Source organism: Hippocampus zosterae, chromosome 4, assembly GCF_025434085.1.
Source record: "Hippocampus zosterae strain Florida chromosome 4, ASM2543408v3, whole genome shotgun sequence".
Taxonomy (NCBI): domain Eukaryota; kingdom Metazoa; phylum Chordata; class Actinopteri; order Syngnathiformes; family Syngnathidae; genus Hippocampus; species Hippocampus zosterae.
Genome location: NC_067454.1, coordinates 27,593,940 through 27,615,087, shown reverse-complemented (window position 1 = coordinate 27,615,087; position 21,148 = coordinate 27,593,940). Strand labels below are relative to the sequence as shown.

Here is a 21,148-nt window from a genome sequence, read left to right as displayed (position 1 = left end):
TAATACAAATAACAACAACTAATGTAATTATAATATTAACAATACCAAAAGGGCCAATCTAACATAATGATAATACATATAAATACATAATAATTCCATATTTATACTTGAAAATAATTATTTTGGCACAAGCACAGGAATTTCATCGAGCGTTGCCATTTTCCAGCAATTTTGGTCAAATCTGCAATGCATTGTGGGGAATACGTTTTGGCTGAGGGTGCATGGATGTGGGCCGAGCCAAAGTGTGGAGCAAGGTTGCAAAGGGGGTGGGGCAAAAGAACAATGGAGAATTGGGACACCCCACATTGGCACCCATTATCAGGAACGCGCAAATGAGGGGGACAAGGGCGGGGACAGGGCCATACTAAAAAAATTAAACGAAATTAATAGAATAAATGTACATAAAGTTATCCCACATGTACTCTCATCTTAGGACAAAGCATTTATTCAGCAGAATGGCCTTGCAAGGTTTCCAGGAGAGAGGAACAGTGAAGAACGATGTTGAAGGGAGCCAACCGGTTCCCAAGCTTAGACGTGATAAGTCATCAAGGAGCGGTGCTTGTTAGGCTTCATCGCCGTGTAGAAGAACTTTCAACCTTCCAAGTACACAAAAGTGCATCTAAATGATATTCTTTGGATTGGAGACTTCGCCAACACTCAGACTGAAATCAGATAACCACTGAGGAATGGAAATGGCTACCGTGAGACGGCACGCTCACGACGACCTTGCGCAAATGAATTCCTCTAAGCACAGGAGTGCATTGTTTCTGACCAGACATCATCTGTCACGTTGTGCACGAAGCGATAGGATAATTGCTTCGCGCACAACAAAAAAATAAGGAAGTGGATCCCCGAAATGCAGACACCAAACAAGGTCTCCGTAGCAAAAAGGTTTTATATACAAAAATTTGCACCGACAAAGTAGTAACATAAAGTGCTGGTCAAAACAAGGACCAGAGGGCACAAAAACGAATAACAAAAAGCGCTTGCACAAAAGGCAAGGGAGGAAAATAAGGATCGCGACGACAAACAAAAACAATGTATCCAAAATACACGCAAGAGAAAGCCAGTTCACAAAATAAAATCCAATACTTACAAAACAATTGGTACCGAGAGCGAAACACGACGAGATCAATAGCAATAGCAGTCAATGAGCAAAGAAGTAGCAAGGCGAACTACAATACTCCAGCGATATGTGCATGTCAGAGGGCTTCTTAAATACAAACTGAGACTAATCATAGATTGGCAGCAGGTGTGCACCAAAGTCCGCTGATGCCACCTGCTGGCCAGACTGACACAGAACCGTGACAGTACCCCCCCCTCAACGGACGCCTCCTGGCGGACTACCTGGCTTCGATGGGTGCGCAGCGTGGAAGGCGCGGAGAAGGGACGGATCCAAGATCCAGAAGCGGGGGACCCATTGCCGATCCTCCGGGCCGTAGCCCTCCCAGTCGACCAGGTACTGGAACCCCTTACCCCTGCGCCGAGAGTCCAGGATTTCCCTCACCGTGTACACCGGGTCACCGTCAACAATCCGCGGAGGAGGAGGCGAGGTGGGAGGCGGAGCCAAGGGACTGGAGGCCACCGGCTTAAGCAGGGAAACGTGGAAGACTGGGTGGACCTTCATGGTGGGCGGCAGCCGGAGCTTGACGGAGACGGGGCTGACGATCTATTCCACCACGAACGGTCCCGTGAAGCGGGGCCCCAACTTGCTCGAAGTGCCGGCCAGACGAGATCCCTCGTAGACAGCCACACCTTCTGCCCCACTTGATAGCCTGGTGCCGGGCGACGTCGCCGATCTGCAATCTGCCGGTTCCTGGTGGCGGTACGCGACAGGGCTGCCCGGGTCTCCCTCCACACGCGATGGGCCCGCTTGAGATGGTGCTGTACCGACGGAACTTCCACCTGCCCCTCCTGTGATGGGAAAAGCGGAGGCTGATAGCCATAGGCAGACATGAAGGGAGACTGACCTGTGGCTGAGGAGACCAGTGTGTTATGCGCGTACTCCACCCAAGGCAGGTGGACGGCCCAAGATGAGGGACGGTGGAGACATACACATCGTAGCACCGCCTCCAGGTCCTGGTTCATCCGTTCGGTCTGTCCGTTGGACTGGGGGTGGTATCCCGTCGACAGGCTTGCCGTTGCCCCCATGGCGCGACAGAACTGTTTACACACCCTGGAGACGAATTGGGGACCCTGGTCCGACACAATATCCAGCGGGATCCCATGGAGGCGAAAGACGTGGCTGATGAGGAGGTCGGCGGTTTCTAGGGCGGACGGCAGCTTGGACAACGGAATGAAATGGGCGGACTTGGAGAAGCGATCCACAATGGTGAGGATAACGGACTTTCCCCGGGAAACAGGGAGGCCAGTGACAAAGTCCATTGAAATATGGGACCAAGGTCGAGGAGGAACAGGTAAGGGTCGTAGCAAACCAGCCAGAGGCTGATGTGAGACCTTACTGCATGCGCAGACGGAGCAGGCCTTGATATAGTCCAGAACATCCCTTCGAAGCTCAGGCCACCAAAACCGCTGAGTGACGAGATGCAATGTCCGGTTAACCCCGGGGTGGCATGCCATCTTCGATGTGTGTCCCCACTACAACACCTCCGCGCGCAGATGTGGGGGCACAAATAGCCTTCCGGAAGGACATCCCGCCAGAACTTGGGTTCCCTCTTGGGCCTCCTGTACCCTCCGCTCAATCTCCCATCTAAGCGCTCCCATGATGCGGTGGTCCGGTAGGATGCTCTGGGGTACACCACTCTCGGCCGCTGGGTCATAGATCCGAGATAGGGCGTCAGGTTTCACGTTCTTGGCTGTAGGTGAGCGTAAAGTTGTAGCGTGTAAACAGGAGTGCCCACCGGGCTTGACGGGAGTTCAGTCGCTTGGCCGAGCGAATGTATGCGAGGTTCTTGTGGTCGGTGTCCACGGTGAACGGCTCTCTAGTTCCTTCGAGCCAGTGTCTCTATTCCTGTAAGGCTAGCACGACGGCCAACAATTTTCGGTTTCCCACATCATAGTGGGCTTCCGCAGGACTGAGACGTCGTGAAAAGAAGGCGCAAGGGTGGATCTTCTGGTCGACTGGTGAACGCTGAGATAGCACTGCCCCCACTCCTGAATCCGAAGCGTCCACCTCTACTACAAACGGAATATCAGGGTTAGGGTGTTGCAACACGGGCGGCTTAGTGAATGACTTCTTTAATTAGGCAAACGCCCTGTCGGCATCTGAATCCCACCGAAACGGGACTTTGACGGACATCAACCGGGTCAATGGAAGTGCTCTCTGGCTGTAATTACGAATAAAACGACAGTAGAAATTAGCGAACCCCAAGAAACGTTGTAACTGCTTCCTCGCAGTGGGTGTCGGCCATTCCACCACCGCCTTAATCTTGGCAGGATCGGCTCTCAGCTGCCCCTTCTCCACGATGAACCCAAGGAATGAAATAGACTCAACGTGAAACTCACATTTCTCTGCTTTTACAAAAAGACGATTTTCCATTAGACGTTGCAAGATCAGCCTGACGTGGTGTTGATGTTCCTTGAAAATATCAATATGTCATCTAAGTAAACAAAACAAAACACGTTCAAAAAATCTCTCAACACGTCGTTGATTAAACTTTGAAACACGGCAGGAGCGTTGGTTAACCCAAAAGGCATGACCAAATATTCAAAATGGCCCAATGGTGTCTTGAAAGCAGTCTTCCATTCGTCCCCCTCCCTAATGCGGACCAAATGGTAAGCACTGCGTAGATCTAGTTTTGAGAAAACGGTTGCTGATTGGAGGGGGGCAAATGCAGAATCCAATAGTGGAAGAGGATATTTGTTTTTTATGGTGATCTCATTTAGTCCCCGATAGTCTACACATGGTCGTAACGACTTGTCCTTCTTTTCAATAAAGAAGAACCCGGCCCCCAACGGGGACTTAGATGGCCTTATGAGGCCAGCCGAGAGTGAATTATCAATGTATTCCCTTAAAGCCTCTTGTTCTTGCTGTGAAACCTGATAAAGTCGAGAACTCGGTAGAGGGACGTTAGACAGTAAGTCAATAGCACAGTCGTAAGGTCTGTGTGGAGGTAGGGATTGAGCACGATCCTTACTAAACACTTGGCGTAAATCATGATAGATGCTTGGGACGTTGTCCAAGCAAATGGTTTCGGGCGGGTCGGTGCGAGGTAGCCCTCTACCCCCCACTGCCGACCGTAGACAATGCGCGTAACAGAATGGGCTCCAATTCTCAATTGCGGTGCGATCCCACGCAATGACAGGATTATGGGTCTTTAGCCAGGGTAACAGGTACGGACCGAGACTGCATAAGATAAAATCGCCTCTGTTCAACGTGATTACCAGAGACCTTTACCATTAAGGGGCCCGTGATCTGTTTTATCTCCGCCAGGAGTCGCCCATCGAGATCGTGAACACGTTTAGCCACATCCAACTCCTCTATCGGACAACCCAGGTCATTAGCCAACTTAGTCTCAATAAAACAATCGTCCGATCCCGAGTCCACCAGTGCCCGAACCCGGAAAAGCCCGTGAAGGACCATAGAGTGTCCCGTCTAGCTCAAGTCTCTTGGAGAGTCCCGACCTGGACTCCCCTCCTCTAGGCTCCCGGTATTGTGTGCTGGGTGCAGACTCACGGTTGTACGTGCGAGTAGAAAAGCGGGTTGGGGTCATCGGATGGTCGTCAACTCGATGTCCTTGTTGGCCGCCGTAGGCCTGGTCACGAATCCGTTGTCGTCCTACCTCCGGCCCCACACGTCCTCCGCCCAGCTGCATAGGCTCTCCCTCAGCGGCGACGATCCTGGCACCGGGGTGCTGCTCTGGTCCAGACGGCCGCCAGGATTCGCGGTAATCCGGCCGACCGCTCGCACGTCGGGGCTGGGCGCTGGCATTTCCCCGTTCGTCCTTACGTTCCTGCTCGCGATCCCGCAGGCGGTTGTCCATAACAAGGACCAGCTTAATGAGTTCTTCCAAATTGGTGCTGTCATTGCGGGTTGCCAGTGCGTCCTTTGATGATACATTCAACCCGCGGTGAAACAAGCCACACAGGGCGCGGTCCCCGTAACCACTACGGGCGGCCAGAATACGAAAATAAATAGAGTATTCGGCCACTGATTGCTTTCCTTGCCGATAATCTAGTAAACGGCCTCTCTTCCCATCACTGGAGGGTGGAAGACCCGCCGAAATTCGGCCACAAAATCAGGGAAGGAAGACCGAAGGCCGGGCTTAGCATTGCTCACTTCCAAAGCCCATGACGCCGCCTGACCAGTCAACAGACTCATTATGAATGCCACCTTGGTTTTATCCTTGGCATAGCTGTATGGTTGTTGGTCGAACACCAACGAGCATTGGTGAAGAAATTGTTCACCGAGCCCAAGTTCACCACCATAACGTGGTGGGTGTGGGATATCGGGTTCCCGCTCCACCGGTGAACCCAAAATTTCGAGTCGATGGGCCAGCAGGGAGACTGTGCCCCGGGGCTCCGCGAGCGCTTGTTCCTGCTGACCCACCAGTTGTCCTTGGCTGGTCAAGGCGGTCATAATCTTGTTGAGGTCTGCGGGATCCATGTTGGCTGGAGTATTCTGTCACGTTGTGCACGAAGCGATAGGATAATTGCTTCGCGCACAACAAAAAAATAAGGAAGTGGATCACCGAAATGCAGACACCAAACAAGGTCTCCGTAGCAAAAAGGTTTAATATACAAAAATTCGCACCAACAAAGTAGTAACATAAAGTGCTGGTCAAAACAAGGACCAGAGGGCACAAAAACGAATAACAAAAAGCGCTTGCACAAAAGGCAAGGTAGGAAAATAAGGATCGCGAAGACAAACAAAAACAATGTATCCAAAATACACGCAAGAGAAAGCCAGTTCACAAAATAAAATCCAATACTTACAAAATCATTGGTACCGAGAGCGAAACACGACGAGATCTATAGCAATAGCAGTCAATGAGCAAAGAAGTAGCAAGGCTAACTACAATACTCCAGCGATATGTGCATGTCAGAGGGCTCCTTAAATACAAACTGAGACTAATCATATATTGGCAGCAGGTGTGCACCAAAGTCCGCTGATGCCACCTGCTGGCCAGACTGACACAGAACCGTGACATCATCTTTCTGTGGACTTTATTGATGTTCTGACATGTGTGTGTGTGCTTCCACCTCCCTTCCCTTTCGAAGCTTGTGTATTAAGGAGCTCTTTCTTCAATAAATTAAGGACTCGGCAGGTTGTATCTCAGAGCGGGTCGGAGATTGTAACCGGCTCTTGTCTTCCTTCCGTGTTTGTTGTTTATTAAATGCTGTAGGTTGCAATAATAACAACTAAAAAGAAATGTAAAAATAAGGTCAGAAAACTACATATAAGAGAAAACCTAGCGAAGCTTGTGTAACAGGCTGTGACTCAAAGGCGCCAAATTCAATTTCTTGACCTTCCATTGAACATCTCAATTGCAATCAATGCAGCTGATCTAAAGTTATTGTTATTCTTGATGCATTTTTGACAGCGTTTTTGTCATCGCGGTTCTATAAGAAGCCAACAAGACTGATCTTGTTTTGCTCTGTGGTGTGTACAGAATAAACAGGGCTAAACGATTAAAAAAGGGCAAATTTATTTCAAGCACTTACATAGAAAAATAAGATCCAATAATAATAAATAGAGTGCCTGAGGACAGGCCTTTTTGTGACAATCAAAATCAAGTTCCACAATACAGCAAAGGCACTACAGTATAGCATTTACCACAATTAGCAACAACTCAATGGACGGGGCATTGATGGCAGGAGTGCGGGGGCAGGATTCATGATTCATGTTCATGCATTATGCTGTTGACTCACGGTTAAGGCCTTGCTGCATCCGCTTTGCTCAAAACCTGGACTGTTTCTCTATTCACCTTGTGTATTCAATTAATGCGGGGAGGAGGTTGATAGAGATGCACATAAAACACATTTTTTTAATCCCGTATTGCAATTCCAGAACCATGCAATGCTCTAGTCATGAAATGTTGTATCCACTTTTGGTCCACTACTTTTTCTCTCTCATGTCCAGAGGTCTCATTTATAAAATATATAGTGTAATATACATGTAACATGCCTACCATTACTCATATCTGTGATGATAATTAATTAGTTATAGTTGACAAAAAACAAAACAAAACTACCCAAGTCTACACACTCTGTCATGATCCTGTCCTGTTTGCTTTGTTTCCTCCATCCGGAGTGTGGGCGTTTCCTCACGAGCCGCACCTGAGCCAAATTTGGAGTTACATTCCGCCTTTAAAAAGCCACGCCACGCCAACTACTGCTGTCGGAAAATTCGCCGATTTGTTCTATGTAAATAGTATTTTGGTTGATAATTCTAGTCATGGTTTTTTAAGGTAAGGCGCTTTGGGTTTTCTTGTTTTTTGTCCTTGCCTTTGCAAGCATTTATTTTGTGATTTCCGGGTTAATTGTAACCAGGGGCCTTTGCTGTACTTTGTCGGCCTTGCACGTTTTTGTATGAATAAAACCTTTTTGTCAATCCTTCTCTGAGTCTACGTTTGAAGAATCCAATTCTGTCCGGAGAACTCCGGACTACCTTGACACACTCCTCTTCAAATACAGTACCAAGATTTTATGATATCAAAACCAGAGACCAATAAAAATCCTTTTTAAACACTGGTCCAAAGTGTTCTTTGGGACAGTCTGTGGGTGTGGAGCGAAAATATGACTTATCTAGGCAATTTTGTTTTGGTACGATATTTAGTTTTTCATTGAAAGGTGCCAATGGAATATGTTTGGTTCTCAAAAGTTTAGTCGGTATTATACACGCACGTACGCACGCACACGCACACGCACACGCACACGCACACGCACACGCACGCACACGCACGCCTACACACGCACACACACACACATTTTGTTTGACCGTGAATACACCATTGAGGACCAAATCTACCAATCTCCTGATCAAAATCAGATTTGACCATCTTGCCTTTTGTGGCATATCTTATGCGGTGAAGGTAGCACAACTTAAATTCACAGAAGGAATAAGAGCTCATGAATTAATTTACTTTGGTGCTTTAATACACCAGCAGGCTATGTACACTGAAAAATAAAGTTTTGACATAGTACCCAAATGCTGTTCTTTGGCTTGACTATGTAGCGTAGTTGCTTCCGAGTCCTATTTAGCACCCATTCTCATTGTTTCTAGAAATAGCCGACTATTATCCAGTGGTCTCAATAGCACCCACTCATGATAATATAATTCTTGGCTTTTCAGATTCTCTGTGCTGCTAAAACAGGGGTCCCAAAAACACTGGGCCACAATGAGAGAACAAGACAACAGAAACAACTTTTGTCTCTTTTTCCCCTTTGGCTATAGTTTCTCACTTTTGTCGCGGGCCATATTTTAGTTACTGTTTCACTTGGAGGGCTGTTATGACTGAAACCATAGAAAGAAGTCAAGTAATTGCCACCAAAATGAATTCATGAACAAATAATTTTCAAAAAATAGATATTTGTATAAAAATAATTTTTGGTCATTGTCTCGTCCACACAGGAATCTGCTGTGAAAAAAATGTTGCTTCTGTGGAGAACAATTTTGATTGTGCGGAGAGCAAATCTTGCTTCCTCGGCTTAAATGTTGATTTTCCATGTTCAGTTAAAAAAAAAAAAGATCTAAAATGACGAGCTAAAAAGCTAAGAAATTGAGGCAGAACAAGTGATATTAAAGCTAAGACTTAAATTGTAAACTCGCCACTTGACCTAGATATTGTTAACAGACTGCACACGGTATGACAGTAAATGTCATTCAAACACACGTGTGTCACATCATGGATGCGTCCAGTTAACATTGTAGGACACATTTGTTTTTGTCACATGAACGAGAACATGGAAAAAAAATTGAATTGGGAATCACACTCTGTGGTGTATCCTGTCTGACCACGACGTCTAGACACCAGGATCAAATACTACATGTAAAAGTAATATTGGGCACCCGGACTGCTTTCAATTCCACACAGGGCTTTGAAATCCGGGGCAAATTTTGCCAGTGTTGCGTCGCAAATTCCTGCAGGGACAAATTGTAGATGATTAAAAGTAGTTGAAGGATGATGCAAAAAACCCCAAAACAAAACAAAACAAAGAAACTTCCTTTGGTGTGGCCATTTATATTTAGGAAACCCAACTAAGGCTGTGTTCACATTGCATCTCACTTTTTGCCCATATGTGACACATATCTCTTTTTTTCAATCGGTATAGTTCCGATTTTTACAACCTGGGCCTCTTTTGGATGTGGATATAAATCAGATAGGTATGCGATGTGTCTTCTGTATGAGATCTCATCTGTGCACATCTTTTGAGTAACAGTTGTTGTCGTTGTCTTTACATTAGACTTTAAATTAATCCCACTTGAAACATGAAGCATAAGGTGGACATTTGTGGCGATAATAGTAATTCAGCCATGGAGGCGTTTCACTTATTATGCACGGCAATGTCATGAGGTCATCTTTAGTGGACATCTCCATGAAACAAGGAGATTGAGAAGCGTTACCTCATATCCCCAAAATGTTTCTACCTCCTCCCGCCTCGCTACTCTGGCAACATGAGATGATAAAATGAGTCGCTATATATGCAGGGCCACTTGAGTAAACACTGCGCCACATGAAGTCGTTTTTTTGTTGCACGTGAATCAGCATCTGTGCATGAGTGCCACATCACGAACGAATTGTGGCTACATCAGAAGCCGTATTTGTTTTTGTAATGTGAACAAATTGGGCATCACACCTTGCAGTATGAACAAAGAGAAATTGTGTTTTTTGAACAAAAGTCTCAGGTCAAAAAACAAGGTGAACTCTTATCAATTTGGATACAAAATGTTCTGTGAATTAGGCTCCAATTTTTGTGCTGTTTTGATGAATTTGCTTTTTAATTTAATTTGCACTCTAAAACTGTTGTTGGAACGGTTCAGCAGATCACACAATATCCAGTGAATAAGACAACAATGCCAAATATACAGAAAGCTAAGCATCTGCAATTCAGTCATACATATAACCGCTTCTCGATAATACAAATTTTAATTTTGAGTTGTTCTCTATCACTGCATTGCTTATTAACGTCGCCTGGAAGGAAAAATAATGAGATACCTGATCTTACTATTCTTCATTTGTGAATAGACCACATGAACATGTGGTGCTTAAGCACATTTGCAGAGTGATCCGTACCCACCCGGAATAAACCAGATGCAGAGTGCTGACAGTGTGTGGCACCGATACAGTACAAAATCTCCACACATTACATTACACATGACAAATTAACCGGCTCATTTCTTTAAGTTAATCGGTTTATATTTACAAGTGTAGATATGAAAATATTAAATATCTTAGTAAATACTGTACAAAGTAATAAGGCGTAAACATTTCCTCACGGTCAGCTGACCGTCACAACTGCTAACTATGTGATGTAAATGCCAACTGTACTGCTTGTTTTGTGTTCTTGAACTTGGTTTCCAGAGATCCATGTCTGCCTGAAATATCCCTGATAGACGAAACAACTTGTAACCGACTGCTGGGAAAGTACGCCCCATCGTGAGGTTGAACGGATTCTAAAATGGATGGATGCATTCATTACTCTTGGGAAAATGAAGCTTCACAAAGCACTTAGGATATTTTTGACTCCTCGAAATGATGCTCTTGGTTTAATTAAAGATAAAGTCTAGGACAATGGAAATGAAATTTCCACGTCTCTCCTCTTTCATCTCAAACTGCTTCAAACAACAAAGCGTGTGACGGAAAAGTGGTTAGGACTGCACGACTGTCCGTGTTTTATGTTATGCGTTGTGTTTATTATTTTACTTTATGTTAACTGTTTTGTTAAGCGCTTTGTTACAGCTGCCGCTGTTGTGAAAGCGCTATATAAATCAGCATGTATTGTATTGTATTGTATTGTTTTCAATCACACGCTTTAAAGCAAGATCTTTCAGTCTCACACCTCCATCGGCCTCGTTAATCCATATAAATGAGGATATTTGCCATCATGTTAAACTTTCTTCTTGTCCTGTAGGGGCTGTAACGCTTTACCGTTGGATTGCAACTTGGTGCTGGCCATCGCTGAGCGCCAATCAATCAACGGTATGTATGAGCTCTTTATCTTGTGAAAATGCGTGTCTGACAGCATTGCTCAGATGTTTCTCTGAGCAGTGAGGTACTTGAGAGCAGCTGAGCCATATTTCCTGGATAAATCCTGGTGGAATTCCTCTTTTATAGTCTTCAGGCAGTTGCGGTAGCTCGAGCTGGAGCGAAACTTGGAGATGTCAAAGCTGGGTGCATGGGGCATGTGGATCATGAAAGCATTCGGGAGAACCACAAGGTCATACTCCTGAGAGGAAAAAACAAAACAAAATCAATATTATGAATTCATCTGGCATTTCCTGATTTCGTCTGGCATTTCCTGATTTCCTGTACTAATATTGTACGTGAAATTAATAGAGTAGAGTAGACGTGTTTCTTTAATTTTGTAAATTCATTCCATAAAGCAGAAGTAAACCAGGAGCTTGCATTGTGAACATCACATGACCAAATCCAGAAAAGAGATGAATCGTGACGTTCACAATTTAAGGCTAGTGGCACTTTGACGTCCATTCCCGTCAACAGCAGAGGGCGATGCTGCATGAACATGTCAGCCACCTAAATATGGCTGAAAATGGGTGGCTTGACTAATCACCTTTATTCTTATGCCACAAATGTAAATTTTTACTGTGTTTGGACCAGTGGCTGCAGAGAAAGCATATTTTTGCCAAGAAAATTTTGACCTTGACTTCCCCTTTACCAACCCACCAAATTCAAACACCAGAGCGAAATGCACTTTATGCAGCAACAAAGTACAGTGCATGTTGTAGATCTGATCATTTGTGTTGCACAGTACCTGTGCGTCAAGCTCGATGATATGGGAAACCTTGTTCCAGCCGAAGCCCACAAAACGCTGATCATATTCTGGGCAATGTCGTTTCACGACAACATAAGGTTCAAAATCTGCCTCCCAGTCAACCTTATAAGGTGTGGTGGCTGTCCTCCATTTAGCATAGTTGGTGGAGGCATGGCCTTTCGGCCACACGTGATACCTGCAGATAAAATAAGTCATGGTGAGAATGTTTTTCACTGATCAGGTTCCGATTCAAAAGGGTTTTCTACAGAGTTAATTGCATGTTACTTTGACATGGTAGTCACAGAGTTCAAGGTGGTTCCAAGAATCACAGGAAGTGCACCCACGAGACAGATTTCCCTCATCATGCTCCACTCCCGTGGAATCCACCTTAATTTTCAGAGTTAAACACTCGTCTTAACATTAGTAGTTTTAATTTTCGTGCTCTAGAGCCAAAGCCAATCCCAATATTTTCTCACTCAAATCCCCTGAACTCTGGAATTCCACAGTCTGTGTCAGGTTTGACCACTTAGGATCCCCACACGAACTCCCAAGTTTGTGAGCAAATTTGAGCTGATGTTGGATATAACTCTGTAAGATTATAGTTTCTCCCCGGACGATACACCCGTTTTCAGTTTGGCACATGGAATAAAATTTATAAATCATAAGTCATAAATTTAAGTTTTCTTTTTGCTTCATACAGTGTTATGTTCTTGGTTTCTTCGTTTTCTGTCTTGCCTTTGCAACTGCTGGCGAGTGGAGCCGGCCGAGGCACACCTGCTAAGAACACACTCGATGTATTTACTTGTGCCTTGATCTCAAATAGTTGATGACCTCTGGATCTATGATGGAATATACCGGTACCCTCCGTCTTTATAGACAAGAGCACGTTTCAACCCAGCCTATAAATACATTTCCTTTATCGCATTCCTACGAAGTCCATAAATCCACTTATCTACTAGGTCACTTGAGAGTGTACAAGTAAATCTGAGTCCGCCAGAGTGCCTCGTTATTTATGGAGAACCCATCAACACTACCATTCAGTTTCATCAGCATCAATATAATCATAAGGTATAATAGCCGTGTTAAGGGGCTTTGGAAAGCTCTCCTTTCATTCCTTCCCAGAAGTTGAAACCATCTTTCACAGTTTACTCGGTGTGGCTTTGTCTCAGATGACCACCCACTCCAATGACTACCCAGCTGTCATTTGTGCCACACTCGCAACACTGAATAGCCAAGTCATCATGGAAATGAAAATAAAAATCATTGATGATTTTCGTCATAATTTGTACCATCCATATACTGTCATCCAGAATGTAAAAAAAACATTGGCTGAGAGGGCACTGTCATGTTGGTTTTAATTCAGTAAACACTCTGTGCTACATTCTCAATCTGGCGCTTTCTGGCATTTTCTTGATCACTCCAAAACAATAAGCAGGTGAAAGAACCTCTAAATGTTACATTTGATTTATAATTGAAGACCTGGTACAGCCTCTGATGGTATATGCTGCCTCTCAACGCATGTGTTCTCTCAACACATTTCCCATTCAAAACGAACGAAAATCCGAACAGAATCAGGGGTGCACCAATGACACTTTCGGGCCGATCACCGATCTTTAAAATGTCTGACTTGTCAATCCTGATCTTTTCTTTTTTTTTTTTTTTCCAGAACCAACAGCGTATGCCTTTGATGTTCCATTCTTGTCTTATTGTGAAACATTGAACACTACCCGTGAAACAATACAAGCGGGTTGTTTTAATTGCATTTTAAGTAGTTCTCTGAAATAAAAACCAATACCTTATTGGTAATCTCACAGCAGAAGAGAACAGTGGCTGACTTTTCCATACCTCAGTCAATTACCGATACCCCAAATTAAAAGAAATTGGTGCTGATATTGATTCCGGACGATTAATCGGTGCACCCCTAATGGAATAGTTGACAGCAACCTGATAAATAGTTATCAGGTTTACGGCATTAAAACTGTATCTCAAGTAGAGCATCGGAACTGATGTAGAACAATTCTGATAAGGGGGTTGAAATGAATTGCAGAGAACATTTGATCATAGAATATCATCCTGCATTCATATTCTTGTACTGTACCTGAAGGTATAGAGTGTCCCCATGTCCAGCATGGAGAGGAGCTCTGCTTTGGATTTGGGGAAGGACAAGCGATAACGCAGTGTCTCGAAAGCTGGAACCACCAGAGCCTTCTTATTATTTGCCATGTCCAATTGTGTGACAGTTTTTCTGCACAGAGGAAAGAAATCAATCGATCAACAATTACAAATCCAACCCCATATTCTGGACATTGCACATGCTTTAATCCAGTTTGTCTGTCTGATGTTTTATTTTGAAATGGGTTCATTTACCAAGAAATTTACAATGCTTTTTTTTAACGTCAACTTTTACATGAATTTTTATGGTAAAATACATAAACACAACAACCACAATGACATTGTCATTACACGAAATCCAGTGCTTCAAATTGTGCACAACCACTGAAGTCTGTCTTTACATTGACATCATTCTTCAAATATACAAATATTATTTCCGCTTGAATCCACTGAAACTGACGACTCATTTTAAGCTTGGTCCACAAGCTTTTAATAGAATTGAGGTCATGGATGATGGTGGCCACACACAGTGTTTCCCCCTTTTCACTCAGAGTTTTGATATATTTATTATATTTGCATATTTATATATATGTATATTTGCAGTGTGGAATAATTTATCGTCTTATGCAATATTTTTCTGCATTATGTGTAATTCTTTTAAAAACATGACAGGAATTGGTCAGTTGCAAACTCCTCATATTCTGTGGTCATTCTGTCATTTTGAGACCTCCATGAACTCGACAGGGGCTGACCACCTCAGCCCCATTATTCCAGCACAAAACATCAATTTAACGCCTCTTCGCTGGCACCACAGCCTTTGTGGACATCCTGTCCATTTAGCAAACCATCCAGAACCTTGTCCATCTGTGTCATCCAAATTAGCATGGTATTCATTGGTAACTTAAACTGTTTGAAAATCAGTCTTCCTGTATTTCTGAGGCCCCCGCAAAAATGGGTATGTGTAGCCGAAATACATAATACAAGAGTTTGAGCCTTTGAAGAATCCTGCATCAAGAGTTTCTTGGGACGTCAAAGACGGTAGCTTTAAATACTGTAGCTGCTTGCTCTTCATCATATACTTTTGAACAGTTGCTTTGGGCGTAGCATGCATTTGCCTGTGTTGTAATGTAACAGTGTACAAATACTTTGTTTCTATACCCAAATATATTTTTTATATATATGGACTTTTTTTTCTCCTCTACATTTCCTCAATAAAATAGATACTTGTTGGCCTACTTAGAAACCATCTTTGATAGTTGAAAAAAATTGCTTGTGGGCGTAATGCCTGAACCATAATCAAAGTCCTGCCTTTCCAGGGAGAGAGACGCAACACAAATTACCGGAATTTAATGACTCAGCTGCTCACACATGTTTTGCACCAGAAGATGATAACCAAAATGATGACATCCAGGATAACGTTACATAGTTGTACAATACAATACAATACATGCTGATTTCTATAGCGCTTTCACAACAGCGGCAGCTGTAACAAAGCGCTTAACAAAACAGTTCACACAAAGTAAAATAAATAAACACAACACATAACATAAGACACGGACAGTCGTGCAGTCCTAACCACTTTTCCGTCACACGCTTTGTTGTTTGAAGCAGTTTACATACGATACTTATTCAAAATGAACGCCCGCGAGCTCTCGATTTCAAACTGAGGGACAAACGCCAAAAGTTTGGCGTTGCCTTCAAAAGGAGTGTGGGTGTATTTACAGAAAAGCTTTTCATACATCGGGTGAAGAGCCTCTTGAGCTCAACTGAATTGAGATTCATTTATAGAGCATATAACCGCATCTGAAAGAGTGTGCTGTACTAAAGTACAAATTGAACACGACAAGTGAAAATAACACCATCTATAACCCCCCCCCCCAAAAAAACAAAAAAAAACAAAGCTAAAACTACAAAACAAAAACCCCTAAAACAAGAGCAACCTCTCAAGCTGCATTTGAAAGCTATGGAATAAATGTATTTTAAGTCTGAAATGGATAGTGATGGTTTTTGGGCCCAGCAATAGAAATCGTTCTACTCTCTCTAACCTTCTACTTAAACTTTGGTAGCTCCAGGTGCAGTCATTGTAGTGGAGCTATAGCACAATGTCCTTCAGACCTTGAGAAAGTATTGTTTAAGACATGAAGAGTGTTAAGTCAGCAGACAGACTAGTGGGAGCAACAATCAAAGCAGCTGAATCGATAACCTTCAAAGTGTTGTTGCATTACACGACGAGGACTCAAAAACAGGAAATGAACTCAAATGAGCACAAACCAGCGAGACTGAGATCACCAAGCATTCACTGTCCCATTGTGAACAGGTGGCTGAAATACAGTAGACTGAAGGGCAGCAGCCGGTCTTACCTGAGATAATCATAGAGACCATACATTGGTAAGAAGTCCACATCCGTCAGGAAAACGTAGGGAGTGTTTGCATTCTTCAGGGCAACATTCCTCACCAGGTTGATGGGGTAGAACTGGCCCTCCTTATAAACAATATGATAACCGACATTCTTGCGGGTTTTCAGCACTTCGGAGGCTTGAGCGTAGCGTAGGAATTGCTGAGCTTCTGCATCAGACATGTACAGGGCCAGGCTGATGGGCCCTTCCCAGTGCTTGCAAATGGCCTCCAGCATCTGTAGCCTTCCGGTGACATGCAGAAAAATCACATTTTATTCAGACAGAATGCTGTGATAGGTTAGCTATTTTAGTTAGCACGTGCATTTATCTGTGGAGGAGCAGTAACAAGCACAGGAGTGCTACAACTAAGGTTACCTCATAATTCACTGCACATGCATTGATAGTTTACTAAATACATTTATAAGGGGAAGGACAACACAATAACGTCCTGCCAGTACAGTGCTGACTAACAGATGTACAAATTGCTACAAAGTTTATTTGGACTTAGCACAATAGATGTTATGTAGGCATTTTTCAGGCAGGCAAACATTTTATCCAGATTTTCCTGATATTCTACTTCTAAATTTAGTGAAATAGCAGGTACCTATCCATGGAAAGTTGAGCTACGAGAGTGACATCATTCTCATCCTCTGTGGGGGTATATTCATACTGCAGGAAGTAAAGATGGACTCTGTGGACGGTGAGTCGCTCACGGCGGAAGTCATAACACTGATCATCCTCATCCAGCTCCTCAAGATCAGTCTGCAACTAAAGAAAAAGAACCTTTGGTTGAAACATTTTCAGGGTTTGTGGTCTTTGATTCAACAATGGTGAAATTTTAACTTGCCATGAATGTTTTCGGGATGTTGGAGGAAACCAGAATACCCAGAAAAAAACCATGGAGGCATGGGGAGAACATGCAAACACAAGAAGGCCGGAGCCAGAATCGAACCATGCACCTCTGCACTGTGAGGCCGACACCCTAACCAGCTGCCTTGCAACAGTCACACAATATCATTTACCGGTACATTGTTTTTTTTTTCTTTCTTATTGTTTAGCCAATCCCCATTAGCACAAAATCCTCATTAGCTTTTGCAGCATGCACACATGCATACAAACACAAATACAGCAGTATACTGTAATATCAAAATGAACCAAATTCAGAGGAACAGAGAGAGAAAAAATGGAATATACTGTGCATATATTCACAATCACCAAACATGCTGAACATGAGTTGGGGCGAGCAAAACTAAGGAACTTAATCGTCCCAAGCACGGTTGGAGCCAAAGATAGATTGGGGCCACATTTGAATGAAAGCACCATCACACAACATTGCATCTACGTAAACAGGAAATAATTTCAGACAAGCAATGCCCAAATAATCTGCGATCCACATGATAATGCACGACTGAGTCATTTGAACGCAAGGGGATCGCCAGGTCGTCCCCAAGAAATTCATGCATGCGGTCCTGTTCTAAAAATGATGACTTGTACACTGTACAAGTCATCATGACGAGGGATGACGTGTACACTGGTACACGTCATCCCTCAGTTATGGTGAAATAATTGTGAAAATAACTTGCAATATAACTGGATATGTTTTCCAAAACAATATTCCATCTTTTTCTAGAAAGGCATGCATTTTTGAATTCCATCTCATGACTTATGTCGTGTTCCCCACAGCTTCTTTCCATCATATGTGAATTCAAGAATTTGGGATTTCTAATATTGCTTTTGATATTTTAATTCAATATTGTCAGTATTGTGTTTCTTAATATACCGGAAATGCATGATCAGTTCATTTTCCTTTTGGTTTGAACATAACATGAAGCCTGGGCTCTGATTGGGTCACCACTCTCCTCTCATGGTGTATAATTTATATGTAGGAATCATTGATGGTTTTTGATGAACTGTGAATCTCTGTCTCTCTCCCTCTCTCTCTCTCTCTCTCTCGCTCTGTGTGTGTGTGTCCAAAACATTCAGGACATGGTGCTACCACGGTGTGTGTACTGTACTTGCGTGTATTTATCTAACCTGGATGCTCTCTGGACGAGCCTGACTTGGGCACCCAAATAGCTCCCGCCGCAGCAGGTTCCCATCATACTCCAGGAAGGTCAGGTAAAGGTTCCTGAAAAACTCCACGTGCTTATTCTTCACACGAAGCTTCTTTGGAGAGTTCCAGTGGATTACCTAAAAGCACAGATTTAGACCAGGTGTCATTGGGTTCCAAATAGGTCAAAATGATATATATATATATATATATATAGAGAGAGAGAGAGAGAGAGAGAGAGAGAGAGAGAGAGAGAGAGAGAGAGAGAGAGAGAGAGAGAGAGAGAGAGAGAGAGAGAGAGAGAGAGAGAGAGAGAGAGAGAGAGAGAGAGAGAGAGAGAGAGAGAGAGAGAGAGAAAATAGTGTTGCAAGAAAACTATATACAATGACCCAAAACACAGAAGCTAGTCCACAACATGATGTCTTCAGAAAAACAACAATCTGCCTTTTGGAATGACCCAATCAGAGCCCAGACTTCAAATCAACAAAAAATGATGTAAAGGGGGGAACACACATGAGATTACCATCGAGCTCAAACAGTTCTGCCAGGAAGAGTCGGCTAAACGTCCTCCTCAACGATGTGCAGGTCTGATCCACAGCAACAGGAAGTGCCCGGTTGAGATTATTGATTTGATTTTAATTATCAGGATTATGAATTGCAAGGGTTCATTTATGTCCATGCTTTTTCCACTGCCATTATAAATGTTAATGAGCGTACTGAGTTGCAACAGTTTATCGACACCGAATCGATTGTCAAATGTTTCCAATTTTTTTTTTTTAATTTGATTTTCACATAGTCGTTTTCTGAGTTTGGTTGTGTGCTGTTCGCAAGATAAGCCATGACTGTTCTTTACTTGAGCAAGTTTACAGCAAATAGCAAAATAGCTGCCCCTTAAAGATGGAAAAAATGGGTGGATTTTTCCATTTGGTTCCTGTTCAATAAATGCAATATTAATCATAGTACCATATTTAGATTAGTCGGGTTGCGTAGAACATATTATTGCAGAGAACATTTTTGACTTGACTTACCGTTAAAAAAAAAAAAATCAATCTTGAGGATCGAACCCGAAATGAATAGATTAATTAAAAAAATGTGGGCGTTTTTTGCTCATTTGAAATAATGTCCTGTTTTTGAATAAAGGAGTGGAAATTACAGTTTTTTTTCAGCCATTCATCGACAAAAATCCACAGATGAATCAATTATTAAGTCAAGTCAAGTCAACAGTATTTACAGAGCACTTTCAAACTAAATTAATGTATTAATTTTATTAATTATTATTCTTATTCTTAATTAAATAATTAATTTATTTATTACAATTAAATTATTAAAATAATAATCAGCTGGACCCTTAAATTAGAGTGTAAAAAACATGAAAGGTGACCATTTTGTCTGCTGAGACAGCAGATCTGTGGTGGGGCGCAAACGCTCGTGGATCTTGATTTTCATGCAAGCACAAGACTCACTGCACTTGCTTGCCCATTTGCACTTGCTGCCCTCTGCGCAGACTTGCCGGCACAGTGAGGGAGTGAGCCGAGTGACAATTATGTGGCGGAAAATCGATTTAAACGTATGCCTGCTCAGACCACGTCGAGCCACTGGTTCTGAGGTGACCGTTTGCCACATCGTGGCACAGGCAGAAAGATACTGAACTCTGCGGACATATTTAAGCCGCCAGCAGCTATCACGGTTCACATTGTCTCGAGCATGGCTGGAGCAGTGGCAATGCTTGACTTCACTCACGCAGAGATTGCTGCAATTATGTGTCGTCCTCCTCCGCAAAGAGATGTTTCCATCGAGGCTGTTTGCTGTGCCACATGTGACGGGATTTATGAAAAGGGGGCCCATTTTGGTTTTCAGTGCCTTTGACTTATATGAGGACGACATAACATGATGACAAAGTTCTCCAGAAAACAATTACAAATGGTTTGCATGTTTTTCTTGCCACTGTATTTCTCATCTTTAACAAGAGATACACTTTTTAGTGGTACGCACCACCTATGTGCACGACTGGTTCAACATGAATGGCTGATCTTGTTGAAAGCATGTCACAGATATGTTCTTAAGAGATGTCGTGGGGTTTGAAAATGTGCACAATTTATTACCCTTTAAGAGTGACCGGCCCCTCACCCAATTTTGTGTGAGTACAATATACCTTGAGGTCAGAGACCTCAGTGTAGCACAGCTCAGAACGAGTGTGATCAGACAGCTGAACGTTCCAGAAGCAGGGCAATTGGTGGACCAAAATCGGGTTCTGCTTTATGAATGCATTGAAGATGTCCTGAAAGCACAAGTTGTTATTACATGTGCTTACCTTCAAATATTGAACTAAATTCAAGAACTCATTTTCCCCCCAATGAACAACAGAGGTTTTCCTCACCTGATCAGCCAGAGATGTACTGAGCATGCTCATTAACTCTCTCTCTGCTGTCAGGCGCCACATCTGATCCCATCCAATTTGTCGGAGTCGCTCCAGGTAGAGGAGAATTACACCTAGTTTTGCATATGAAGCAAGCAAAAATATGATCATCTTAGGACTCACTGGACAACAGGTTGTTGAAGGTCATCTGTGAGTGGCAACACTGTAGCGCAGGGGTCTCAATTTTGTAGACCGGGGGCCATTTGTGGCCCGCAGGATGAGATTTTATGGCACCCACCATTTTGCCGTGTCGTTGCACTGGGCATGTTGTGTGTTTGT

At 43.4% G+C, this 21,148-nt stretch overlaps 1 protein-coding gene across 2 annotated transcripts in view; it reads right to left on the bottom strand.

Moving 5' to 3' along the window:
* large2 (LARGE xylosyl- and glucuronyltransferase 2) overlaps positions 1-21,148 on the bottom strand; it is a 95,643-nt gene that overhangs the window by 53,337 nt on the left and 21,158 nt on the right. Inside the window, exons 7-14 of one of the 2 annotated variants that reach the window (XR_007962167.1) lie at positions 20,831-20,943; positions 20,606-20,731; positions 18,438-18,593; positions 17,008-17,171; positions 16,368-16,646; positions 13,994-14,140; positions 11,896-12,091; positions 10,827-11,349 (exon numbers count right to left, since the gene is read on the bottom strand). Coding sequence is in view for 1 of the 2 variants with exons in the window: in XM_052063902.1 (XP_051919862.1) it covers positions 11,152-11,349; positions 11,896-12,091; positions 13,994-14,140; positions 16,368-16,646; positions 17,008-17,171; positions 18,438-18,593; positions 20,606-20,731; positions 20,831-20,943 (1,379 nt within the window). In the remaining variant the exon portion in view is untranslated. Of the gene's footprint in view, positions 1-6,591; positions 11,350-11,895; positions 12,092-13,993; positions 14,141-16,367; positions 16,647-17,007; positions 17,172-18,437; positions 18,594-20,605; positions 20,732-20,830; positions 20,944-21,148 lie in introns of those variants that run through there. The other variant, XM_052063902.1, reaches the window with a different exon arrangement.